This window comes from Syngnathus floridae, chromosome 16, assembly GCF_059516105.1.
Source record: "Syngnathus floridae isolate MCC-2025c chromosome 16, RoL_Sflo_1.0, whole genome shotgun sequence".
NCBI classification, from domain to species: domain Eukaryota; kingdom Metazoa; phylum Chordata; class Actinopteri; order Syngnathiformes; family Syngnathidae; genus Syngnathus; species Syngnathus floridae.
Genome location: NC_142428.1, coordinates 5,135,399 through 5,163,231, shown reverse-complemented (window position 1 = coordinate 5,163,231; position 27,833 = coordinate 5,135,399). Strand labels below are relative to the sequence as shown.

The following is a 27,833-nucleotide window of genomic DNA, read 5'->3' as shown; positions in this document are numbered from 1 at the left end:
GCAAATCTTTCGTCGTGGTTGTGCTGCTTGTGTGTGGCACAGTGTTCCTCTGTTTTTTTTCAACCGTGTAATTGACAACAAGCTCTTTTTTTAAGGTTCAGGGAAAGCGAAGGGGAGAAGGAGGAGAAAGTCTTTTTTTTCTCAACACCGAAGAGCCTCATTTCTGGTTTTTTTAGGTTTCCAGTTTCACCCAACTTGTTTCCGTTGAGTTTTATTCATGACCTCCATCTGGAAATAATAAATGTTCATGAAAACAAGCCATCAGCAATTTTAGGGAAGAGTTGCACGAGTGATGCTACGTCAACACTTCCAAATAAGGGCACGCTGGAGACAGAAAATTTGGCGCTGACCGGAAATGCCGCCATTATTCGCCGGAAGTTTACAAGCACAGGTAAACAATGATGGCGCTCCACGACGCGTCAATAAACTCACACCAGTGAAGCAAGGCAGAGACCGCGGCTGCTTTAGACCAATGGTGAGTAACATGAATTTAATGTCTTTTATTGACGTGGAAAGTAACAAGAGGAAATGACGTTTATTTTTATTACCTTGCCGTTTGAATTGAGTTAATCATTGCAACTGGCAAAACATTTTCATTGGAGGAAAAAACTTTTTTATCCTCTCATGCAAACCGATAAAACACAACTGTTGCACAGGAATGGAAGGAGATGTGTCAGAATAAAAAAGGCTCAAGAGCAACGTCATCAGTCCCCAGGAGCAGGTAAGCATCTCCCAAATCCTAATACAGTGATCCCTTGCTACTTCGCGTTTCGTTTATCGTGGCTTGACTACATCGCGGATTTTTTTCTAAATTAAAAAAACATTTAAAAGTCAAAACAAAACTTCTAAATTGAGGAAACGTGTCTAACCTTTAGGACAATGTAGTATTGCTCCAAATGTTCGTTTACATTCCTTTAGAAGTCCGTTTTCGCGTGTTAGCACGATCGTGAATTAACATTAATTGACAATTAGCCTATCCAGTACTTCTTGTTGGTGACCATACTTAGCGGATTTCACTTATCGCGGGTGGTTTTTGGATCCAATTATCCGCGATAAACGAGGGATCCAGTTCTATAGTTGAAGGTTTTACAGATGACCTATGCTTCCCCGATAATGAGGCAAATGGATGAATGGATCGACTTCATGAAGAAAACCACAAAATGACAGTTTTTCCAGTTGTGGAGGCAATTAATTCATGGAGGAAGATGTTTGCCTGAGCTCAGAAGCAAAGCCCCTAACATCCCTCTGCATGTCAAAATCCTTGCAATGCATTTGTGCTTAGTCCACATTCTTTGATTCTACGTCCAAGTGAAATTAAAATATTAGTAGTGCAGCTGCAGGGAGAAATGATGCATCAGGCAGGTCTTTGGCAAACGCTTTGACCCTGGCTCAGGTTAAAAATATGCAGTGAAAGCCGGCACAGTCCTCCGAGGAAAGAAGATCTGGCTTGTGTTGGAGGGACTCGCGACCATGTGAGCGGAGAGATAGAGCCGATATTCACTCACGTCGGGTCTCTCCGAACAATTCCGTGTCTGTCTGGAGGCGAGCCGGTCACACCTGAGAGCTTCTGAAGAGCAGCTAGACATTTAGCAGCTGTGTGTGGCTCCCTCAACCCTTTCAGTACAGACGCCTCTTAGTGCACGTGCAGGTCATTGTCTGTATATCTAACTAACTATTTGTCAGTCTGCCTGGAGCCGATGCAATCTCTTTTAAAGCTGTAATGGCTTTAGCAGGCCCTGAAGGAGGCAGCGAGCAGTGTGTGACGAGAGGTTTGTCTGTGTTAAGAGTAGGGAGGAGGAGGAGGGGGGGTGCGAGTGGTGTCGGATAATTTTTAAAAGCCCTCAAGTTAACCCGGGTGCAAAGGTTTATGCCTGCCACAAAAGCCACAGGTTCCCCTGAAAGGTGGAATGGCACAGTGTGGTATCTAGTGACAAAACTGAAAAAAATACAGTGAGTAAAGTAGAGCACAATTCATTAGAGTTTGTGAATGTTTTGACACTATTTGCCACTCCGGAGAAGAACAGAAACTGTGTTCTGAAGTCGGGATTAGTCGTCACCTGAGCTCTTAGCAACCGTGATGTCATTTTTAGTCAACTACAAATGACAAAATGGCCGCCCCCTGGGAGCGATAAAAACATGCTTACTTAATTCGTATATGACAAATGCAATATTAATCAAAATGCTGTTTTCGCATTAGTGGGGCTGCAAAGAACAGAATTATATTCTTCCTGAAAATTGCCTCTGAATTCCAAATGATATGACTCAGAAGCCATTCAAGTCTTGCTGTGGTTCCACTGCAATTATTCCATTTATACAGCTGCAGTCGCTTCACGGCATATTTGACTAAACAGAAAAAGAGTCGCCTAAAAATAGTCCAGTTATGTCTTTTAGTCTTCACTGAGTGTCTGTGTTTGGATAAATTGGTCTTGAAGCCACACTGTGGTGTTCGCGCAAGACGTTCTGGTTGTGAGATTCCCATATGTGCTGCTGCATAACATTCCCCATCACCCCCTCCCCTCCCTGTTTTGACGCTCATCAACAGTCCATCCATCAAACCCGACCTAGCTCGGGATTGTCTTTTTTCACCCCGCCCATGCCCCTCTGGTTCCCTTCCAAGCAGGCCAAAACCCTCAATAGCCTCGCTATTAATTTAGGCCTTCACCGCTGCTGCTAAACGTTTCCATTTCATATATAATTCCAACCTTCCACGAGTGTCCTCCTCCTCCTCTTCCTCCCAGCCACTCTTCCCTAACTTTTTCCCCTTTCTCGCTGCAGCCCACAACTTCTGTAGAGCATCTGGAGTTTCCCCCCCTCTTTCAACTGGCTGGGACCTGAGGGCAGGGCCTGTTGAGGATCAAGAGTGTGTGCGTGCGTGTGTGCGGGTAGGTCTACCACTGCTGTTCAAATCAAAGTGCCTTTTGTTGCATGCTCTGGAATCCCCTCCGTCACACCTCGGCCCTTTCTCAGTTGGGGGGGTGGTTGGGGAACTCTTGCTCCCCAGCCAGAGGGGAACTTCCTCCTCCTCCACACTTAATCTACTAGAAATACATCCTGTGAACCCCCCTCCAAGTTACAGAATTACACAGAAAATGCATAAAATGGATTCAGGATTTTTGCGGCATCTTCAAAAAGCATAAAGTTGAGTCATTCTCTGTCCAACGAACCATATGTGGTTCCTGGGATGGGTGTTTAAAATGAGCAGAGAAATTTAATTATTGTCCCTTTTCCATTGCGATGGCTGAACTAAGCTTGCCATGACTCGAATGTTTTTCTTCTCACAAAACCAAAGACTATTTTTAGCATTGAGATTTTTACCATACTTTATATGGCTAGAAATGACAAAAAAATAGTTTGTTTCACAGACGTCTGTCATGCAAGTGTAAAAAGAAGTTCACCGCTTTTTCTATGTGTTAGCTTATCCAGCTTATTTGGTATACAAATTGGATGGCCGAATAGGGAATAGTAAAACTCCCCAAAGACAAATTGTCTTTTAATACTCTTCAATAATTCTCTGTGTAAAATGTAAAAAGTACTTTAACGAGTGTCCCGTAAAGGTTCATTGCATCCTACAAGCACTCCAGTTTATTAAAAGCGGTCAACAAAACGTCGACGTGCATAGTTGCAACTTAACATCGTCTTAAGTGCTGTGGCCCGAATGTCCGGAATGTGCTAGAAATTAACTCAGTGACTCGCTACAATTGTAAAAGCAGCAATTGTTTGTGTACTCTGTGTCTGTGTTTGGGAACAATGAAGTGAAGCATCACGCCCCCCCCCCCCCCCCCCCCCGACCTCCCACCCCGCTACTACCACAAGTCCCCAATTAGGGTTCTGCCCACAACGTCATAAAACAGTTAGCGGATTCATTGAGAGGCTGTTGGATTTAACACTATTAAGAGTTCATTAGTTGCTGCATTCATTGCCGTGAGGTCATTAACAAAGAGTCATTAATGGGCTCCGTTTCATTTGGATGAATTGCGTACCCTTTGGCTAACGCCTGTAAAAGCGCGATAGGTATTTTGTTTTATTTTACGCCCAGCCCATTTCAGCTCTTAGATGTGGCATTTGATGTCCAATAAACTCAGAGTGCAGGTTTTAACTTTTAGATGCCGCTAATATAGGAATAGATTAACAGTCTTATACGGAGGGTTCTGGTTCATTTGCACTCTTGATACTAAGGCAATAAATGTAAAGGTTCTTATACTGTTAAAAAAAAAAAGAAGCAGTATAATCTGCATATGACCAACTCTCTTTGTTCAACTCTTTTGGCGGAACAGAGGAGAGCATTTTCAGCCGCTTAGTCACAATCTCATTTTTACACTTAATTTTCACTCAATTTCACGCTTGTTGCCTTTAGCTGACCTACTTTCTTACCAACATGTGAAAATCTCTATGTTGTGTGATTTAACAACAACAACAACAACAGCGGAACAGCCAAGGGCAAAAATAATTCGTTCCGGGTCCGCTTTAGAGTTGTTTGGATTTTCCAAAACATTTTTTTCCCATAGAAGGTAGTGCTATTAGAATAACTCTGTCCAGACTGCGTGAGCACTTTATTTATTGAAAAAAAAAACGAGTAGGCCTCACTTCTTAAAGCCACTTATCTAACACAACCCATATTGTATTTTATAAACATATGTTTGGATTTTTCTGTGTGTTTAAATATGTCTAGTTTTTATTTTTATATGCTAGCAATTTTTGTTCAAACATGTTTACAATAGCGTCAAAATGTAAGTTCAAATGTCTTAACTGAACGACGGGATATTATCAGAACCAAAGTAATGCATTTGCGGCAGACTGTCTGTTTGTCTTGGCAAAAGAGGTCGAAAGGTCCTGACAGGGTGAAGGTTGGGGTTATGTTTGGAAAGACCCTCCAGCTCTTCTGCAAACAATTGCAGCAGATCAAACAGAGCCTGGGTGCTGTGCGACAACCAGACTTGGTACTGGGGGGAGGTGGGGGATAGGTCTGGTGCATAGATAATAGCCTCCCTTCTCCTACACACTTTTTCTTCTCTGGTGTTGTAGCTCGAGATTAGCTTTGTGTGGCAGCACTTAAGACGTAACCTCTGCGACACTGTCGTTATTCCTTGGACATGCTTACCATCTGACCCCTCTCCAGTCACACGCTGCATTTTTCTCTCTTGCCATAATCCTCTCAGTCAAGTGACAATGGGTCAGCTGAGGGCTCTCAAGGACCGCTGAATGGAGTTTGGAAGAATAGTTTTACTCTTTTATTAACATAAAATGGTCATTAAAGAAAAAAAATCATGTTACACCGTGCTAGCTAGCAAATGTGTTCCCAGGCAATCCAGCATATATGCTATCCTGTGAAAAAGCCATACATCATTTTTTTTTGTTTTTAGTTTTTACATTAATGGCGTGTCTGTGTTTTGGAAATCTCATTAACATTTTTTTTTTTCCAAAAATGACAAAAATAGACATTTTTTTCCCACAGGACAGCACCAATATTTAAAAAGGGCAGTTTGCACTGTTGTGGGTGTGAACACAACTGACCTCATTTGCCACCAATGGTACTGGCACGTCTCGTTCCCTCACACACTCATATTTCTATTGAAGACATGTCAAGAAAAATACAGACAGCGTACCCTTTCTTTATTGTCTTTTAATTTTCTTAACATGCATGACTGACTGGTATTGACGCGTAGAAACAAATACTCCATTAAGATTATTTTTTCAAATGTGACTTGGCTTTGGGTATTTTGCTGGTATGTAGGCCATAGGAAAAAGAAAGAGAGCCAACCACGCAATCGGAAGCTGCTTGTTTATTTGGTTCTAGCGCCTCTCACAGGAAATTTCAGTTACTACAACTTGAACATATTGAAGTAGTCATGCCAGGTTTTGGTGAAACTATTTAGCAAATTGAAAAAAAAAAGTCACATTAAAAACGCTATTATTTAATTAAGGATATCAATTTATAACTTGGCTTTTATTTGAATGATGCAAACGAAATCATTAAATGTTTGTCATACCTAAGCGAAATAATATCCCAAGGGAGGGGCTGTTGGTGACACATTTACTGCCCAATGGCGTAGAATGTGATATTTGATCGACATGTGCTTAGGCCACTGCTGATTCTGTGCATGGAGCTAAGAGAGAGAGAAAAAGAGAGAGAGTGTTGGGTGGAGGGGGGGGGGGGGTGAAGTATAGTTAGAAAGTTACAACAGAGCGAGGGACTCAGTGTGGGAGATATTAAAAGTTAAAGGCCACAATAGTCACTGGTGGTGCTTTCTGCAGCCATGTCTGACAGTGAAGGGCTTCCACTGGGTAAGTCAATAAACAGTTGGTCTTCATGTGTCACCGAAAGATGAAATATCTGTTTAGACTTCTGCATTTTTCAACTTATGGGAATGTGTGTCGCAAAGGGGAGGAAGGAGGGGGCTCATTCTGTTTTCGGCACCCAGCAAGTATTCATCTGGTTTGGTTTTGCCCCTTATATGGACACTTGGACTCTTGAAGGCATTTCAATGGACGTTCCGCTTGTGGAGAAATGTTCATTATGTGCTGTCAGTCTCGTTAAACTGTGAGGAAGACTTATGCATGGGACTTGGCAGCTCTTATGTGATCTGATTAGGAGAGATGTGAGAAAAAGATGAGTTGCACTTGCAAGTGATTGCAAAAGGTTAAATTGCCGCAAAGAGCAGCCAAGTTGAACAGGAGAACTAAATCTCTTTGTGCCCTAGCTGGCAGATTAACAGCAACAATCATTTGGGAACAGAAACTTTGCCACTTGGCTTATAGTTTCTCTCAGCCTTTCACTCAGGCGTTGACTCATGTTTCCTTCTGTTGCCACTTTTCTCGATTAGCCCAATCCATCCCCCCCCCCACCATTTTATCCTCACAGCAACTCCGTTTACAGTGCAAAAGCAATGCAAGTCTATCCGTCCATCTGTCTAATTTATTTTTTTACTTACTCTAGTTGTCAGGCAATTATTCAAATGCAGGTCCTTATTTGTGTGAATGCATTTGTATATATTTTTCCCCCAGTTTGCGTATTTGGGTTAAGGCAATCATTTGTAATTGAGAGCTGTTTAAATTAGAATAATCTTGTTTTTATACCTTTGTTAATGCTTTAGCAAAATGGTAAAGCTTGAAAAGTGAGCTTTAAATAGCCTGAAAAGTAAGTAAATAGATAAATAAAAAAAAAAAACTTTTTACAATAATAACAACAATATATATGACGTCAGAGTGCAGGTCGCGTTCCACATTTTTGAGTTTGGAGTTTCAGCAGCGGTTCCCTCGTACACCGCCAGGTGACAGTGTAAGCTGTGCCTGTATGCGATTGTGTTGTTTAATGCCTGTCTGTTGAATTAAAGCTGTAGTAAACCAAGTCTGGACATTCTAAGGAATGGCTTGAATAAGGTATAAATTCCAGAAAATGTCCAATGTTAAATATTCGTATATTGAATGGAAATACGACTTGAGTCGTAAAGCAAGAACATTTGGGAAAGCTGAAACTATTTCTCCTGCCAACCAACTGGATAAAATCTGTGAAGAAGGACATAATGGTTTCCACAGCAGTTTATTTTAGACTTTATTGATTTCGGGTTCGACTTGCTCTGACTTTGAAAGGATAAAGAAGAGGAGTGCATAAAATCAAACAAAGGCTTCTGATTTATAACACAAAAAGAACTCAATGCAAGGCAACATAGAGGCAGTGCTCCGTGAGGACATGTCACGTTCATCTTATGCAGAGAGGAGAGAAAAGGTTGTTCAGGAAATAGGGGGGATGTTTCAGCGGCCATGTCGGATGTGATTAATGTTGCCACTGCTTGAGAGAGCACAGTCTTGCACTCTCCGACATATATACTGTGTGAAGATCTGTACCGTACAAAAAGATCGAATTTCTTGCTCTGAAATGTTTCTTCATTCTTTCCTCCACCATCTTTGTTCTTGTTATTCAGAGAATAATGTATTGTAAAAAATGATTAATCACAGAATTGTTACAGTCTTTGCCCAAATTTAGTGTTTATCTAAATCACCGAGGCTTCAGGTGGGATTAATTCATGGTGTAAACCAGCCCAATAACCAGGACAGCACACAGATGGTGGCTGGATCATCCAGAGGATTGACCTTGTTCCCTCCTTCGTTCTGGATTTGGTTGTTTAATCCCAACCCAATGGCAGACTGACTGATCATCTGTGGAATTTAAAGGATGTCAGCATTTTTTTTTTTTCTTTCTGAAGAAAACAAATCTGCCCAGTTTGATTGCGGTCTTCGAGAGCATCTTGCGAGCTAACATCATCAAATATTTATTGATTTTCACTCTGATCATTTACATCCAAAATATACTTATCCTACTTGTTCTAATAGTAATAGTAGAATTGCTTTTTGGTATCTTTCAGACAAAATGTAATTTAATTAAGATTTGATCCCGATCAAATTTATTTGGATTATATGCCCCATCATTTACTTTATTTTCTCTATTTTGACTCACTATTGTTGTTTGCAGTCATAACACAAGGTGTGTGTGTCGGGGAGGGGATGGCGGTTGTTGTGCTGAGTCATGCAGAAGCAGAGATCCAAATGTTTGATAACACAAGCAAGTGTTCTGGTAATGTCTCAAATGGATCTTGTGGTCTACAAATGGCTTTGGACGCTCTCATGTGAGTTGGGTACGTGCATTATTTGCTACTAGAAGTGGGATAACATTACAAACAATGTTTATTTGCTAATCGTATGTGGGGGGGGGGGGGGTAGCCACAGGGGAAACAGTAGGGAGGAGAGGGCCCGAAGCGGTCATGATCCCACCACCTGCCACCCACCGTGTCGTTGGTTGGGGGACATGCAGGGGTGGTGCTGGCGGTGTTAGCCAGTAGATCTGATGCTTATCCTGATTTCCAAATGTGCGCCAGAAAGAGATTTACAATAATCTGAGCCCCTTTTAGACAAAACACGGCGGACACAACAAAATCCAGTGGCACGTTTATATCTGACGCATTAAAGCCAACCGACCTGAATGTAAACACTTCCGAGACTTCAAATCACGTTTTATCCAAAAACGTGTTGCACTTTGTCTACTTTAGATGCACAAATGTTGTAACGGTCAAGGTTTAATCCTGCTTTGCTTCAAGTGGCTTCTCAAATGTAACAAACTACTTAAATTCTCAACAACTCACAAAGGATACTTTGTTTTGCCCCCCTAATCCTCTCTGCTACACAGCTGATTAGATTTGCAGTCTGGATGACTTTGTGTAATAACATAAGGATCAGCTAAGACCATTTTTAAATAAAAAAAAAAACAATACTTTAAGTATAGCCAAACCTTCTAGATGTTAAGTGATTTTAACCGCAGCACTTGATTTGTACAATTGTCTCACACTTCTAGCGTAAAAGGAGGCCACAGACACGGTCGACTTGATTTTTTTTTTTTCCCAAGCAAGCTTGAATTATAAATAATGCATTGCCACCTCTTCTGAGACATAAAACCCCCATTCTGAATTAGGAAGCACTCAGTTCAAACCCCTTTCCCCTCAATAAACTCCCTCCCTGCTCACTTTTTAATTTGCTCCTGCCCCCCCCTCCATGCAAGCCCTCTTTTTTTTTTTTTCTATTCCTGTTCCACGCTCCCCTTCCCCCCTCCATCCCATTTTTTTGTCTTTCTTCTATAGCTCACTCTCCCTTTCAGTCTTCCCTCCCACCTCTTGTCCTTGTTTTAGGGATTCCTCAGTATTTGCGAGGTCTGCAGCAGACGATAAGACACGCAGGCAGACAACAGAATGGTAATCTGCTTGAGGCCGGGCGGCGACCCCGGAAATAAACGTTTGGCTTCGACTGACGTATGGGCTCGCTGTGCTGTCCTCATGTGACTTGATTCCGTCAGTCTGGATGATGCTATGCTTATGTCACTCCAGCCCAAAAAAAAAAGTTGACTCTACACAGTTTGGCCAATCAGAAGCATGACCTTCCACTTCTTTTATGATGATCCCCCTCCTGTGTCTTCAATTTCCCCTTTTCTAATCTTTCCCTTCCACTCATCTGCTCCACCTTGTTCTAAATCACTAAGCAAAGAAGAAACAAGCCATCCCACAAGCTCCGCCTCCACCGAGCTTTGACTCGCTTGTGCTGTGTGACAGCGGGAAAGGCTGGGCTCTCCCTAGCATTATCTAAACACACACATAAGCACGCAGCCACGAAGCAAACGCCTCCGAAAGCTGTTTTTTTTTTTCTGCTAGAGATCAGCGAGAGCGAACAGCTGCTGAGGACAGACGAGAGGAGGAGGAGGAGGAGGAGGAAGAAAAGCAACCTCTTGAACTTCTTTCGGTCCAGTTCAGTCAGTCTTCAGGGAGAGAGCGTTCTCTTGGAGTTTCTTTATAATAGTATTATTTTATTTTTTTTGTCCCCCCACCTATGAGAGAGAAGAGGGAACTGGAGTTCATGCAAGTGAATGGGTTGCCATGGTTACACACCCAGGGAGCCTGACCCGCTCAGAATGAATGGAGGGAGAGCCAAGTGAAACGATAAACTAGGCAAAGGGAGTCACCGGAGAAAGAGAGAGTGACGGAGAGACGAGAGGAGAAGCGGCGGATAGCAGAAGAAGTGGAGCAGCGTGTGAGAATGGAGGACGGCTTTTCCAGCTACAGCAGCTTGTATGACACCTCGTCGCTGCTGCAGTTCTGCAATGGTAAACAATCTCCTACTTTTGGCATGACGTTCCTCTGGGCTTGACACGTCATCGTGGGGCTTAGCGGAGAAAAAAAAAGATTCAAAAGGAAGTTTCTCCACGTCCAGTCCGAGCTAAGCGGTAATCAACAAAGTGCTTGTGGGACAGCAATGATGTGTCGGCTGGGTGGAGGTTGTGGCGATGGTAGCCAGGCGCCGATGACTCAGGGGAGAGGCTAAGCAACATGACGCATCATTATGACATCATTTTTGTAAAAGATTTATTCCAAAGCAGGCTGTAAAGTTCTGAAAAGTTAAGCCTCGCCTTGAGAATATTCAAGACGGTGCAAGCAGTCAAGGATGTGTTGGTGCAACACAAGCACAAAGGGGATTATGGCCAACAAAGTTGAAGGACTTTTGTGGCAGATGGATTTAAATCTGCTGTTGTGTTGATGACTCATTCTGCTTCTCGTACGTCCTTTTTACGAGAACCCACGGTCCATTGCTTTAATGTGGGTCATTTTATGTTTACTTATTAGGTCCACTTACTACAAAATGTCTGAATGTCATGGATGGGGCGTTGCTGTGATGATATCATATCATACATGACATTGCCATGAGTGTGATTGGTTTCGATTTACGGCCTAACGCGTTTGACATTGCTGGATAATGAAAACGTCAATAGTGTTTACTACACAGATTGCTGTGAACCACCTGTGACGGGGCGAGAGCTTAATCCTACCTAAGGGCGCGAATCATTTCTTCAAACGAATTCCGGCTATCACAAACATTTATTTATTTATTTTTAATTGATTTATTTATTCGCATATTTATTTATGCATTATTTATTTATTTATGCACTCATTTATTTGTACATTTCTTTATTTATCTGTGTCCGATCAGATCTTAGCTTCTAATGCTTCCATGTCTTTCGAATCCACCTTCTCAATCAGGTGTTTTGGCCAAAATAACTTACTGTAAACTATTAGCAAAGTGACTTTTTCTTAAACTGTTGCACAATGACATCATTTTTTCCTCCCTTCTGATTGGTTGGCTAAGTTGGACTTGCAAAACTGTAGATTTAAAGCCATTGTTTTTGTTCCAGTTGTCGTGGCTCATGTTCTAACTGGTGGGCGTGTACTTGGAAGTGACAGACATAGCTCGTATGCTACTATCCAAGCATGTTGGATATTTGATATGTTTCTCTTCTGGCATATTTTTATGTGTAATGTAAGAGAAGTTTCTTAATTGTGCCGATTGACCAGAAAAACAGGCGCACCGGTAATCTTAGAACAGTTTTACGTCAAGGGACGGAACATTACTGGAAATTACAGGACGTACTTTGTTTGTAGCAACAAAATTGGCTTCGAGGGAACACAGACACAAATTTTAGTACAAAGTAGCTTCCTAGTCGTTATTTGGACTTCTTAATGTATTGCAGGTCTGTTTTGAGTAAGCCGTGTGTGTCATCATTGGGCCCCGCAGGCCAGAGTGACATCATAGCGCCGCTTGGACTGGACCAAAACGCAACGATGTCATCCGTTCCACTCTCTGCAGCTCCCTCCGTGTGTTGTGGCGCATCCGAGCACACTAATGTTGAGAGACTAGGTCAGCTAAACTGCAGGAACACACGCAAGCTGCACGTTTTGTCCTCAGGAGGTCACAGCTAGCTTGCTAGTTTATGCCAAGAGAAAATTAGCCTCATTATGCACTTAGGAGTGATTTACGCTCATGGACTTTTAGTCATTTAGTGAGTTGTCTTTCTTTTTGTTTCTTTTTTTCTACATGTTCGGAGAAAGAGAATAGTCACTGTTTTATGCAGTTTGCTCATAGTTTCGGTTTTGGTGTCTGACTTCCTGCATTTGTTTACATTAACTTTCCCCCCCCCCCTCAAAGACTCTCCTTTAAATAATTGTGATTTTTTTTTTTTACGAATGCCATTGTGGAAAAACACACAGCATGTGAGCCAGTATCAAATGTCAACAGTTCTTTGCTCTGCTTTCCTATCAGTTCCAGTTCCTCTTGGTATTTATTTAATATCCGATTCGGAGGCAAAATGTGCTTCGTAAAACAGTGCAGCATTGAGTAGCTCTAAAGATGACACCCTGCACCTCCATCTTGAAAAATCCATCCTTGTTCATCCTGTTCACCTTTTGGACTCCTAATGTGTGCTAATGTAAATTCGACATCCCTTTATCTCGACACTCCATGCACTTCGCCTACGGGCACATTGGCACAGTCGCCCCCCACCCCCTCCCACTCTTGCAACATGGGGATACTTTGACACACTTCATCTCACAACCCTTCTTCAGCCTTGGTCCAAAAAGCATGTCTGATGATGTCACGTGTACATGGATTAGGATTAACCCCCCTACACACACACACGCTGCCAAAGACAGCAGCCAACTGAGCCCAGCAGGGAGGAGGAGGACGATATTCTGCCAATACCCCGAAGACTTCAACAGCCAAGTTTAGCATCCATTGTCTTCACATTTCACTGTCGCGCTAGCTCAACTAAGAGCTGCCCTACTTACATCCTTAGGTGTAGTTTTAAATAAGATTGCGTGCAAATGTATCAAATATATGAGCGATTGTGTTTCTTCAACATTATTCATCTGTAATACGCAGCAGCGTGATCAATATGGAATTGATCCGGCGTATCTCCTCCACGACTGCTGATTCATTCCAACATCGCGTCTGAGTGCTCACTCCACTCTCGGTTTATTTTTAGCTATCTGCAGTCGCACAGACGCACAAATTTCCCAGGATTCCATCAAATTTTCATACTTTTTCTTATCAGCTTTTCATTTGCTTTAACTCCCAGGCATTTTTTCCCCTTCTCATTTTCCCTTCACGCTCTCTCAAGCTTTGTGTTTGATCTTGGGAAAATGCTCCAGCGTCATTTTTAGCACCTACAGAAATACGATCTGAGATGTTTGACTTCAAATACTTTAAAGGGATCCGCCCGCAATCGGATTTGGATTTCCTATTTCGATAAATTATACACCTCTGGCTACTGGTGGTCCTTTGGGGGGCTTGCACCCACGTTGGTGACCTTCGCCTTAAGGCGTTGAACTTTAAAGCATCTATTGTAGCTCCTCAACGATTTTGCTCTTATCTCTCTGCTCTGTTTTTACTCCTGATAAGAGTTCAGCCTGTGCGTTTGCTTGTATGGCAGCATGCCAAGGTGTTTACGCTTACTCAGAGTGACAATGTGTGCTCACTAAAGGTGCACACCATGGAATTCGTTGGTGATAAAAAAAATTATGTAAATAAAAAACTGCTTCCTCCTGACCAACAGTTATGTCCTATAAGATTGTCCTTGATCCCTGCTCCACTTCGGCCTTGATGCATCTTGTCGTAAATTCTTAAGGCTGATCATTGAAATGTGACTTGCAGAGGAATCCATTGCCTTCTCTGCTTTTATCGTTCTTTCTCTCTCTCTCTCTTTCGCCTTTTGCCGCACTGACACACATTCGTGCAGCTTCATCGTCTGACCCACTAAAACAATCATGCATGCAAAGTAGGAATGTGGAAGGTTCAAATAGAGCGGCCGCACGATTCTATGTATGGTGGTGAGTCAGACCAAAGTGTAAAGTTTAATGAGTGTGTGTGTCATGCAAGGGCCAGAAAAGAAAGCTTTCTGCAACATATTTATGCACCTCTCCAGCCAGCAGATCTTGTGTGATGCATTCAGGTACAATTAACCTCAGTGCAGCTCCCAAAGGTTCCTCTTGTGCCCTAATTGGTCGGCAGAGAGGGAACCCTCTGATCCAAGTGCGTGTTCAGCCTGTTTCTAACATATGGAGAGGGGGGAAAGGAAAAGGAAGGGTCCCATTAAAAATAGATTAATCAAGAGCACAGATGCAGAGATGCGAGGCAGGAGGACACGCCTAATTGGCTCGGGAGGGGTAATAAAATTACGAATGAACAGTTGCGGGGTTGCATAGCTGATTTTATTTATATGTATCATTTTATATTTTATTTTTTTATTTGTTTATTTATTTTTTATTTATATATGTTATTACTTTTTTATTATTTAGGTGCTTTTATTTCAGACTGGATGGTTAGCAGGCAGCTAGCAAGGCATAAATCATGTACAGTAAATTTAAATAAATAAAGTAAATTTTATATATATATATATATATATATTCTATATTTTATTTTTTTATTTGTTTATTTTTATATATAGGTGCTTTTATTTCAGACTGGATGGTTAGCAGGCAGCTCGCAAGGCATGAATTATGTAAAGTAAATTTTTCTTTTTTTTTTTTTCTGGTGTTGCTGGTTGAAAACGGCTCAAATAATGATAGAGGAAATCTTTTGACTAATAAGCTGTCAGTTTTGTATTTTGTTGTGTAACAAGGGGTTGTCTGCACAACTGTATGTTCTCAACGCTCCAGATGGTGGAAGTACTTCTGGCTGATGTTCAACGTGCTGACAGTGTCTGGCACTGGAAGCGTTTCCCATAACAACAGCGCGAGTGGACGGAACAAACAGCAGTTCACACAAACGCTGCGTGGAACAAATCTCCCGTTTTGGGTGTTTGTTACTTGGCGGGGGACAAAGACTCGTTTCATGTGGGCAAAAGGTTGAGTTTGACAACGCACATTTGTGTCGGTGCCTGGAGCCGCTGTCAAGCTTGACTTATGCCTCTGTGGTCGGAATTGCTTCTTAAATGGCCACGTAGGAGTAAGACCAGTGTCTTGTTTATTCCTACCTTGTCACATTCCAAGTTGAGTCGTCAAGCAAAGTCGTGACCTCTCCATCCATCCCAATATCTGAAAACAAAATTCAAACCCCATCGTGGCTTTCCTTCCTGTTGGCCATCTTTGGGCTATAAATAGCTCTGTCCAGCAGCAGAGTCATCTGGAAGCAGGAAAAACCGACCGCCGTTTGAACGGTTGAGTTAGCTAATCCACCTCTTTTGGGTCATCCTCACAATTATGTGTTCCTTGATGAATGAGGAGATCTCAGTGCCTGCTTTTAAGACATCCTCCATTGTTGATCTGGAGAGTGCTGAAATGGATCAGAATGCATTTGGCGCTCCACAATTCAATTATTGATGAGAGTGAGGTCAGTGCATGACTCAGGGAAGTGCTTCTGTGTTTGTTCAGTGATGGAGGATGGACGTGCCAAGTGCGAGGTAACATTTTCCTCCGTGATTTGATGATGCGTGTTCCATATCAAATAATGACACAAGTGCATAATAAAAAAATGCGCTTTGTCCTCACTTCCGGCTGAAATTGAGGCAAGATGGAGGGGCAGAGAGAGAAATGATGTCATTGAAACAGCCCAGCCTGCAATGAGCTCGGTTGGGTGTGGTAATGTGGCTTCATTGGATTGAAAGAGAGACATTGGTGTCCAAATGATGTCCAGCCTGATGAATTGTTTGTTAAATGGAGAGTGACACATCGCTGATGGCCATTGCACGGAAATTACATATATGGCCTGAACCTCAAGAACATGTCCCATTTCTTATGTTGGGTTACGTTTGAAGCTGTCCGGCAGGTTCCGGGGTCTTTTGTGACAATTTGTCTTTGTTGGCTCTACACCAGTCAGACAATTGTGTGTCTTTGCTGGGAGCAGATGGGAGGGGGGGCTGCTCATCAGATAGTTGAAGCTTTATCTCGGGATGGTCAGATTCCTAAATGAACATGAAGAAGCGCTACTTCAAAAGACACACATCAGGTGAGCATGTTGTATTTTTAGAGAAGAAAGATGACTGGGAGAGAAGATTTCTGTGAAAAATCATTTTTGAATCTTGATTTTATAGCTTGATAATCATGTAGAATTATGTTTGGAAAATTTTGTACTTTTTGGGAGTTATTCTGAAATCTAGCTTATTTTTAAAGCATTTTGCACAATTTTTTTTGTTTTTTGAAAATGTATCATTTTGTTTTTAGCAAAACAATGTTTTATTCAATTGTTTGACAACATTATTTACCCAAGTCAAGCGCTCCTCTGCATTTCCATCATCTGAGCAGGCGCTCGGGTTTAAAAGCAAATCCTCAGAGAGCGCGCATGCCGCAGATGTCCGATGCACCCCATGCATTATTCATCTGACTGTTATTGCAAGTCTGCTGGGAAAACACAACGGAGATTTACATGTATATTTGATCAAAGTCATTGCGTGTGTGTTTGTATTGATGAAGTGGGCTGTCTCTTAGCAGTGATGCAGAGGTGACAATTGAGTATGTTTAAATATAATAATACATTTTAGAGGCAGCCGAGAATATAAACTGCTCTCTGACAGCAGCTCACCATCTTTTCTCAGATGACAGCGCGTCAGCATCCAGCAGCATGGAGGTCACAGACCGCATCGCCTCCCTGGAGCAGAGGGTCCAGATGCAGGAGGACGAGATCCAGCTGCTCAAATCCGCTCTGGCCGACGTGGTCCGTCGGCTCAACGCGTCTGAGGAGCAGCAAGCCATGAGCTCACGACGAGGGCCAACCAAAGGTGATCATAAATCATTTTTACTCTCGGTTAGGCCATTAATTTGAGTTTAGAAAGGATTTTTTTTTTTTGGGTGTGGTCGTAACCTTTTCTGTTTATCGCTTTCCATCCACGGGACTGAGTTGTGTTGTCATATTATGCATCGTGTGCATAGAGCCTCCTTTGATGAGAAAGTCACCCTCGGCAGACAGCCATGTTGGGAAGTCAGGTAGGCTAACTGTATTGCGCCGGCTTGGCCTGATGGTGTTTGTGTGAACAAGCACATTTCTATCACTGTGTTTTCAAATTGTGTTCACTTTGGGAGAAAAAACAAAAAAAAACACTTAATGTTGTATCACTCTGCCTGATGCACTGGGACTTGAATTCTGTCATGCTTTTATAAACACTAAGATGGATTTGTTGTTATTGTCATCTCTAAGTGTTAGCAACTGTGCTTAAGAACTACATTTTCATTCTGGTCTCATTTTGGTCTACAAGTTGACTGATGCGCAGAGTATCTTTTTGGATTTAGGCCTGGGGGATGACTCAGGGCTTTTTTTTCAGTTACAGCACACAGGGCAAGAGAAAGACACAAACACAAGATCACGTTCAAAATGATTTTTGTTTACCCCCGCTGCGTAATTACTGCATGGAAGATGATAGCGGAACAAGTGTGAGTGTCTGCACCACAAAACTGTGGATTGAATATTTATTTATCAATGCAGAAAAAACAACTTTTTAAATTCAGGCCTTTATTTTTGCCACGTTTGTGTGTGCATGCGCCTTTTGTGTTATCACTTTAAACAAAATGTCCTCCAGATTTTTTTTTTCCCCTCACATTGTGTTGTAACAATGTTTTTTTTACTTCTTGCAAGTAGTCTGGACTATCAATTTTGCGACTCTGTTCTCAAGCGGGTAGCCAGAATGCTAAGCTACATTGATTTTCGAGGGGTCACCAATTTGAAGGGTTACTAGTTTTGGGACCAGTCCACGCAGGAACCTGTTTCCGTCATAATGTAACACAATCCATGAATAATATAACCAAAGTGCCCTTTTACATTGATCCTTTATTCCAATCTGTTTGCTAGCCCGGCCAATGATCGCCACCCTGCCGTTAAGACCCTCAGTGAACAACGGGACCATCCTACCAAAGAAAGGCGGTGGCACTCTGCCATCCCCGTCTGGATCTGGATCCAGGAAGGACACCGGCACAGCATCCACCAGGAGGTGAGCAAATGTGCAAGGACATTAATCAAACTTAATGGTGAATTTGCTTGGCCACTTTGCCAGGTTGTAGGATCGTGTTCTAGGGACATTTAAATGTCGCTTTGTCAGCGGAAGCCACTGACATTTAACAGGGCTTGTAAGCCCAGAGAAAAAGTGTGTTTCTGTGTGAATACGGTATGTGTGTGTGTTCATGCATAATTGGGGGGAAATGTAAGCGTCTCCCATCGCTGGATGTCGGTAACATAATAAGATGAACCTCAGCACACAGCGGTAACTAGTCCCAAAAGATCTCAGTAAGCAAATTAGATAGAGAATAGCTGATTGCATTGTGGCCGTATGATGTCAAAGAAATTTTGGCTAGTTCTTTATTTTATTATTATCTTTTTTTAATAATATTGACAAATTTTAGGGTATTTTACTGTTTTTTCTTTTATTTTTTTATTTTGTCATTATCTTTGATACATGATCAGCACATAATTGTCTTTTTGTCTTAAGATGATAATGAAAAACTTAACTTCACTCATGGGAGCTTCGGGCAATGCATAAAATACGTGGAGGGAGATGCTTAATTGTAATTTCCAAATTGCAGCGCCACTTCAGTGGCTCACGCTTGCCTCTTGAGGGAATACGACTGAGCAGACAAGATCATTAATCATAACAAATGTGGAGAATCTTAGTTTTAATTCTCAGTGGCTTCCTGGTCCATTCTGGTCATTTGTCTTCCCAATTATTCCTCTTTTGTGACTCACCAAATGTCATGCAGCCAATGTACAGCTTGTCACATTTTAATAAGATGCGCAGTTTGTCTCCTTTGTCTCTGCCACCCAGAATTCTTTCACCGCTGCTCAGGTGAGCATGTCGAGATATGGCCGCTCTGAGTCTAACCATAACTTAACCGCGATGATGACATCACTCTCCAGTAACATACTTTCAGTGCTTTATTTTTATTTATTTTTTATTCACACGTTCCCTGCATCAGTTACGTAATTGTACGCGACTTAAAAATTAACAAACTTTGACCTCCCTGGCTAACTCAGCAGGCAAATGCTTTTTCCTCCAGCTTTTTTTGATTCTGTTTCGCAGCAAACAAATCACTCCTAAACGGACCGACGGTTTTTGAATGTCAATAGAGTGGATTAGGCCGACTGGCCAGTGGACTGCTGATGGAGTCTTTTTATTGTGTTGAACACAACGCGGCTGTCAAGAGGCCCGATTGATCAGATTGAGCCATCCACGGGGGGAGTCAAAAAGCCAACTATGAGCCAGCACCTTTGATATTCCGGCTTGCAGGCCGTTTATGTTGTTGTACTATGAATGAGAATATGTTGCATCTCTAGCCAATCTGAAAATAGGATAAGGGTCATTTGACTTGATGTTTAATCACTGAATAATATTTAATTATTCTTTTCACTGTCCGTCTGTCAAGCACGGTGAGGAGAGCCAATTCCAACGAGCATGTCGGGTCTCTCACGCGGAAGGACTCGGGCGACGCCAAGGGCAATCGAACTCGCGCCGGGTCGACGGGAAGCAATTCCAGTGGCAAAAGAAGTGACAGGTAACAAATATCTTGAACACACCAATGAGTTTGCTTTGCTGTGACCTTCATCCAAATCAACAAGATGTCAATGCCAAACGTGCAGGAAGGACGCTGATTGACAGTTTGCTCGTTTACTTTGCAGCAAGCAGAGGGACCCGGTGTTCAATGCAGGTGAGACTTCAATTCTTGTAACTTTGCTAGTTTCTAGCATTATGATAACCTAATGGTAGCTATTACACACGTTCTGTCATATATCACATTTCATTCATGATTCCATTTTCATCTTTCATGTTCTCTCTCTGATTCACCTTTCCCGAATTGTCAATTGCTATGATTTTCAAATACATTTGCTATTTAAAAGATGAGGCCAGACATTGATAGATGACTATTATTACACTATTATCTAATTAAATGTAAAATAGCTTTTTAAAAAAAATAATTATAAAGTTTTTTATATTCATTATTTGTAATAATTAAAATTTGATTATTTAGTACATCTATTAATACACAAATAAATAAATTAAAGAATGAATTAAACTCCTATATATACACTCCAATAGTAGTCCTTGTGTACATTGTTACTGACTGCGTGGGAAGCCATCATACACAACTTGTGTAGATGAACACCAAAAAAAAGTCAGACCATGCGTTCACCTGTTATAACAGACCAGGAAGTGAGGAAGCCATGACACCCCTCACCTGGTGCTTGTGTCTCTCTCTGTGACCTTTACAAGGGATGCGACGTGTGACACACTGCAAAGGTATGCTCCTCCCCCTAATGCCACCCCCTCAAAAGACACCCCTCACTCCCCACCTGAGACTTCACAGCTCTCTGGATAACTTAATTCACGCAAAAGGCCATCTAAAAATTCCCCAGAGAGCTGTCAAGACAGGAACAGGAGTGGTTTACTAAACTGTGAGTGTGTTAGCTTTATTGTTTTAAAAGCATATTAACAAAACACCCAAGCTAATATGCACTCACTGTGTCCCCACCGTCACTACGCTTACTCAATCGTCTCACTTCCAGCTCCACTTCAGACAATCCTGGAGTGTTTGTCTGCCCTATGTTCGCTTTGTCGCCTTAGTAACCACACAAAGATTTCACGCGCACACACTCAGGCACCCTCGCTGAAGTTCTGCCATCACGCTGCAGCTCAGAGCTTGTAGATCCGCCACTGCTCGAGTTACCGCACAATAAATATTTGCATTGCAAACAAGCTCCGCTTTTGTTTGCTTGTGCTTTAAGAAATGTGTTTTTTTTATGTCCGAACTCAAAGATTTGAAACACGTACGACATGTCATTAATTCAAAACAAATCCAAATGTGTTTGATAAATAGAAGTCCGCCTTCTTGACTTTCCTGTTTTTATATTCATGATGCTTTAGTTAGCGCCTCGACGACAAGAGCTGTCTAACAAATTTTACTGACTTCCTCCAAACCTTCCCCTGGTACCCTCTTGACCCCTGTTCCACACCCAACCTCTCTATAACCCCCCCCTCACGGCCCACCCACACTAGTTACAGTCCAGATTTACCTCAGCCGCTCCACGACGGGGACCAGCGGCGGCGCTACAGCTTCGGCCATATTGGCACGTTCAGCTGCGGGCCTCCGCCAATCCCCAGACAGCATCAAGGCCAGAAAAAGAGTTGCCGCCAGGGCGCCACCATTCAGAAAGACTCCAAGTGTTAGTTTCCAGTTGAGGAATCAGTATGGCCTCAATACGCCAAGTTACCGCAGACCAGTGAAATCCCCCAGCCAATACTTTCAAATTTGTTATTAACACTCAATTTCTACATTATTCGACTCAACTACAAAAATAAATAATATTGATTTACAAATTGCACTACAGTACTTGCATTTCACATGTCCTCTAAATCCAAGATGGCATTGTGTCATCTTTCAAGAAACTGTCATTATTGTTTCAGTTGGTTTGTTTTGGTATTTATTGCATGAATGACTTTTGGCATATTTCCCCCACCCCCCCTCATAACATTTCAATCTGCTTTTGTGTGCGTTTTCATGTTGGTTAACCTCTGCTGTGAGCCAAATATTTCCGCATTATAACAATGTTTTTTTTCTTGTTACAAGAATGTGTTTGAAGTGGCTAATAAAGTCGGTTTGAAAACACATTTGTCTGCCTTTTCCAGCTTATGTCGTCCTCTTATATTTCAAAATGTGATAGCAGACAAAACCGTGCTGTGTTTACACTCATACAAAAAACATCCATCGTGAACAAAATATCATCTCAACAGTCATTCATCAAACTGATCTTCTGTTTCTTTTTCCAGAGGAAGGTTATGTGAAAATGTATTTGAAAGGCCGTCCCATCACCATGTTCATGCCCAAAGACCAAGTGGACGGCTACTGTTTGGAAGCCAGAGCCGACCTTCCGGCCAACAAACTCAAACTGGACTGGGTGTATCCTTTTTAAAAAAATATATATACATATATAACTTGTTTTTAACCTATGGGATGTTATGGCTGGCGTTTTATTTTCTTGACCTTAACCCTGACCAGATACGGTTACCGCGGTCGAGACTGCCGTTCTAATCTTTACTTGTTGCCCACTGGAGAAACGGTGTACTTCATCGCTTCTGTGGTTGTCCTCTTCAACGTGGACGAGCAGTTGCAGAGACACTACACTGGACACACGGACGACATTAAATGGTACAAAAAAAGTCTCAAGCAAAAAACTGTATCGCCATTTTTGCTAGCATCTTTATTCAAATGTTCTTTTTGATGAATTGCTGCTGAAAGACTTTTTTTTTTTTACTGTTGTCTGTTTTTGTCTTCTTCAGCTTGGCAGTCCACCCTGATAAAATCACCATAGCAACCGGGCAGGTTGCCGGCACCTCTTTAGAGGGTAAAGTAAGTGAACTCCAATTTTATGTTTTAAGTCACATTTATTTTAGGGTGCCTCTCTGATGACAAGATGGAATTGTTTACACTTTGATGTGTTTTTTCACAGTTGGCTCCACATATTCGCGTGTGGGACTCTGTCAGCCTCAACACACTTCATGTTCTGGGAGCGGCTTACTTTGAGCGAGCGCTTGTCTGCTTGGCTTTCTCTAAGTCGGTGAGAAAAAGCTTGAAAGGAAATGAGTCGTGGAAGCGATGTTTGATATTTTTAGCTAACTCGTTTTTTTTTACATGTTAGAATGGAGGAAACACGCTTTGCGTTGTTGACGACTCGAATGATCACGTGCTGTCTGTTTGGGACTGGCAGCGAGAAGACAGACTGGCTGAGGTCAAGGTGGGTTTGATGCGTCTTCTTTGGTGGAGCCAAAAAAAAAATCTGAAAATACCTGAAAGACAATTATCTGGCCTGGTATCTTAGGGGTCAAAGCTTATATTGGGGTGAAAATGCCCTTGTGGCCCCCCCTCTAGCTCCGCCAGTGAATCCAGTCCCTTTTTGGATCTTGGGTTTCGGTGTGCCACTTAACCAATCAAACTCATTTTCAGACGTCCAACGACACAGTCTTTGCTGCAGACTTTCACCCGACTGACAGCAACATCCTGGTGACCTGTGGCAAGTCACACCTCCATTTTTGGAACTTGGAAAAAGGCATGCTGGTCAGGAAGCAAGGACTTTTCGAGGTAAAACGTCACATCCATTTTCTATTATTGTCTGTTGACCAATTAATGTCTTCATTGAGCCAAACCGAGGTGGCTGTTTATTGTACATTAAATGGCTCATGTGTTTGTGATTTACAGAAACATGAGAAGCCCAAATTCCTTTTATGCGTGACCTTTGCAGAAAATGGAGATACCATCACTGGCGACTCAAGTGGAAACATATTGGTGTGGGGAAAAGGTATATTATCGATTGACATGGTTCTAGGAAGCCCAGCGAATGAATGTGTTTATCTTTCTAACTGCATCATTAGCTCAAAAGCCGTCTATTAGTAACGGCACCGAGACTTTTCAAACAAGAGACACTCGACTCCCTCTCCTTCCAACATAATCTCTCACTGATCCACTATCGATCCACCTGTCTGACTGTCGGACTCCGGCAAGCCGACTTTCTCTGAGCTTCCCGTCCATCTTACGCCGTCTCTGTCACGCAGGCACTAATCGCATCAGTCACGTCATCCACGGAGCTCACGAAGGCAGCATCTTTGCCCTGTGCATGCTGAGGAATGGCACGTTGTTGTCCGGAGGCAAAGACTCCCGCCTCATCTCTTGGGATAGCAGCTACCAGCAGATCCAAGCAGTGGAGGTGAGGAATAGATAGCTTGGGATAGGTTAAAGTGAATAGTGAAACATATATGCAAACGATTTCTATTTTTGACTCTTCAGCATCTCGTCTTTGGATTTAAAGAGCTATCTGAATGCTGTGATAAAATATTAAACAGTGTGTACCGTATTTACTTTCTTGTGAAGAACTTTGCTGCTTATGTTGGCAAGAAGCAGCAGTCCCGCAGGCGGTAGATTTTGCACCTCATAAATAAAACAGATGGTGGCTTCTCTTGCTAGTGAGCAAGATAGTACTTTGCATTAAAAGATGTTCATGGCTAATCAAAATAAATAGTGTACATGGTCGGTCGCAGGTGCCAGATTTGTATGGGCCCATCCGAACTGTAGCAGAGGGCAGAGGTGAGACTGTTCTCATCGGAACCACAAAGAACTTTGTTTTGCAAGGCAGCTTGGATGGAGAGTTTGTGCCCATTACTCAGGTTAGTCACTTTTGCACGCTAATATTTTTGTTCAGGTGAGGTGAGTGTCAAATAAACTATTTGTTCTGGTTTTAGGGTCACACAGATGAGTTGTGGGGTCTGGCTGTGCACCCCTGTAGGCCCCACTTTCTCACGTGTGGTTATGATAGACAAGTGTGTATGTGGGATTCCAGTTCACATCAACTCGTCTGGAGTAAAAACATGGAAGTAAGTCAACACTGCCCCCTGGAGGCCTTAAATAGAATCACATTCGGTCTATTTAAATTACACGTCAGTTTTGTGCTGTTTGGGGGATGAGTCATGCAGCTGAATCTTGTTCTGTTTTCATTTTGCTTTACTAATATTAAACTTTCCGCAATCTTTTTAGGACACTGCCCAATCTGCAGACTTCCACCCGTCTGGATCTGTTGTTGCCATAGGAACCCAAATTGGAAGGTAGGAGGAGAAACCCTTCCTTGAAAGAGACACCATTTAAAATATTTGATGTTGTATTGACAAATCAATATCGCAATCCATAAGGAAGTGATCAATGCAATTTATATATTTGTCACTTGCAGGTGGCTGGTACTGGACACTGACTCAAAGGATTTGGTCACAGTGCACACAGATGGAAATGAACAACTTTCTGTTATGAGCTTTGGCCCAGGTTTGTACATTTTTATACACTAAATATTTTCCCATTTATTTGCGATTTGGAGGACTGCCTATTGTCAAGGCTCTTAGAATTTAGATCAGTATTTTCACTTCACAAGTCTAATTGAAACTAAAGGTAACTCTTTTGTGCCCTACTAAATCTACATGAGGACTAAAATGGTTACATTTCCTCCTTTTTTACCTTTTGAAACCTCTTTTAGACGGCAACTTCCTGGCCATCGGCTCTCATGACAGCTACATCTACATCTACGCCGTGGCAGAAAATGGCAGGAAGTACAGCAGAGTGGGCAAGTGCTCAGTGAGTGTCTGTTTTGTCTTCCCATTCACCTGCAATAGCTTGTTTACATTTCTTATCAGGCTTTGTATTCAAAGTAAAGTCAGATACAGCTCAAGATGTTGTGTTCAACACATCTGTTTCCAGGGTCACTCTAGTTTCATCACCCATCTGGACTGGTCAGTGGATTCCCAGTACTTGGTGTCTAACTCAGGAGACTATGAGATACTATACTGTAAGTGCACCAACCTTTTTTAGGTCCAAGGAACCTTAAAGGAACGTATTTACTTATAATGCAACTATTTATTCTTCTACTTCCACAGGGATCCCATCCGTGTGCAAGCAGGTGGTCAGCATGGAGACCATCAGAGATATTGAATGGGCCACACACACCTGCACTCTCGGTTTTCAGGTTTTTGGTAGGTTCTGATTGCTCTTTTCCATTTCTTCTCTTAAGGTTAGGACATCAATTAGGGTTACAAATATTGAATATTATCTTCCCGCCAGGCATGTGGTCCGATGGCTCGGACGGCACCGACATCAATGCTGGAAGCAGATCCAATGATAAGAGCCTTCTTGCTACTGGTGACGACTTTGGGAAGGTCCACCTCTTCTCCTTCCCCTGTTCTCAGTTCAGGGTAAATGTTCTCCTCTGCTATGTGAAAACTTTAATTATTTATGTAAATTGAGAATAAAATTGGGCTTAACATGGAACCCTGAGGGACACCCCCAGTAATGAAGGCGAAGTATTCTTTTGAAAGGTGACTAATGTTAGATCACTTGGCTGTGTTCGTAATTTCAGGCTCCCAGCCATGTTTACGGTGGCCACAGCAGCCACGTGACCAACGTGACGTTCCTGTATAACGACAGCTGCCTGGTGTCCACCGGAGGGAAGGACATGAGTGTGATGCAATGGAGGATAGTCTGAGCGATAAGACTCGGAGCATGGATTTCCCTCTGACGGTGCTCACTCCAAACGGAAGCAAAACCCGACTGCACTACGAAGGAACCGAGTGAAATGCCTAATTGCGTGGATCTTGACTGAGGTGAATCTACATAGGGTTTTCTTTGCGGGTCTACTTTCACTTCCTTGGTGAGATGAGCTGGTGAAGTGTGATGTGTTGCTTCGTGTTTTCTCCCTATTTTTATTTTCATTCAATCGCACTACATGTAAAATCCCTCCAATTTACTGAAGTCCAGTGTTCCCATCCTTAATTGAGCCATGGCACAGACAGTACGCAGCAGATCTGATCACCTCGTACAGCACACTGGTTCAAAATCACTGCTGAGATGAAAAATCCAAATTTTCAAAAAAGAACCAAAGTTATGACACTATTTGTGCAATTGCGCACGCTCTTAAAATAGCTTATGGACTGACATTACATTAATCAAGCCAAATCAAAGAGGAGGATTAGATGGAATTACATGAAACGTTTTTTTTAGTTAATTTTCTGTTGTATTAAACCACTCAGGAAAATCAACCCTTCCCGTGACAGCAACACAAACATTGAACTCAACTAAATTCCTTTTTACTATCTGGGGGAATTTTTAATGAGCAAACAAATATTATTATGAGCTTTTTGCGTTAAATGTCTTTGGACTTTTTAAAACAGCTCTTCTGGGATTATATATTTACTTTGAGAATTGCATGACGGACTGGATAAAACACTCTTGCAGGGCCTTAGGTTCCCCACCCCTGACCCTAAAGTCATCTTGCTAAATTGCACTTCATTTATTTATTTGCCTTTATACATCAGATTTTTCAAATTTAAAGGACATTAGCACTACAAAAAAAACCACTAACTAGTGAGTTAGTATTTTTGCTTTCAAATGTCCTAAAAAGACATTTGAATTGAACTGTTTATTACCAACAGAACTACATTTTTTTTTTTTTTTTTTTACATAGAGCCTAATTTGGGGAGTAAACGGTGATTTTTTTTTTCATGAGGGTGGGGAAGTGAAAATGCCACCTGCAAGCATAATCCACAACATGCTTGTTTTTGTTGGAAGCATGAGACCGTATCACTGTAACTGCTTAATGTGCTCCTCCACAGTGCACACTCAGTCACGGCAACATATTGAATTCAACGTGATTTTCTTTTAAATTCCCACAATGGAAGAAATGACACATTCAATCTAAGAGATTCATTAAGCTTTCCAAGAAGTATCAGTAGTTTTTATTTCTCAACCCTTTGATCTGTGAATCATCTATTGTACAGGTACATTTCACACTCAAAATGTTGCTTGGAAATTGGATAAAAAAAAAAAAAATCGGCTTGATGATGAGGCTAGCGCTGTGAACTGAAATTTGTCTTCCTATGATGCACCCGGATCCGCAATTACCACTGAACGTTTAACATTTGTCTGACAGATAAAACCAAATAAACCTCCTAGGATTCTGTGCAAACTAAA

General features: G+C 42.0%; 1 protein-coding gene across 8 annotated transcripts; it reads left to right on the top strand.

The window, feature by feature from the left end:
• The first annotated feature begins 334 nt into the window (after window positions 1-334).
• eml1 (EMAP like 1) lies at window positions 335-27,833 on the top strand. 8 transcript variants are annotated; one of them, XM_088400776.1, is made up of 26 exons: window positions 335-475; window positions 657-721; window positions 2,776-2,882; window positions 16,895-17,077; window positions 17,229-17,282; window positions 18,142-18,280; window positions 19,707-19,835; window positions 19,960-19,988; window positions 20,552-20,578; window positions 22,106-22,235; window positions 22,335-22,484; window positions 22,616-22,685; window positions 22,786-22,893; window positions 22,975-23,070; window positions 23,280-23,414; window positions 23,532-23,631; window positions 23,885-24,036; window positions 24,368-24,493; window positions 24,569-24,700; window positions 24,861-24,928; window positions 25,051-25,139; window positions 25,348-25,445; window positions 25,569-25,656; window positions 25,745-25,840; window positions 25,929-26,059; window positions 26,224-27,833. In XM_088400776.1, the coding sequence occupies exons 4-26, from the start codon at window positions 16,921-16,923 to the stop codon at window positions 26,347-26,349; spliced, it is 2,430 nt and encodes an 809-aa protein (XP_088256902.1). In that variant the 5' UTR covers window positions 335-475; window positions 657-721; window positions 2,776-2,882; window positions 16,895-16,920; the 3' UTR covers window positions 26,350-27,833. The 8 variants fall into 8 exon arrangements, with proteins under 8 accessions (XP_088256902.1, XP_088256903.1, XP_088256900.1 ...); XM_088400777.1 differs by lacking the exon at window positions 2,776-2,882; XM_088400774.1 differs by lacking the exons at window positions 335-475; window positions 657-721; window positions 2,776-2,882 and adding an exon at window positions 6,156-6,282.

Excerpts from the sequence above, each read along its gene's own strand:
- eml1 (XM_088400769.1), top strand. The coding sequence starts at position 8,522 with ATGCAGAAGCAGAGATCCAAATGTTTGATAACACAAGCAAGTGTTCTG. Across the intron at positions 22,236-22,334 it reads AAACTCAAACTGGACTGGGT|ATACGGTTACCGCGGTCGAG; the intron begins GTATCCTTTTTA and ends AACCCTGACCAG. Across the intron at positions 25,446-25,568 it reads GCAGAGTGGGCAAGTGCTCA|GGTCACTCTAGTTTCATCAC; the intron begins GTGAGTGTCTGT and ends ATCTGTTTCCAG.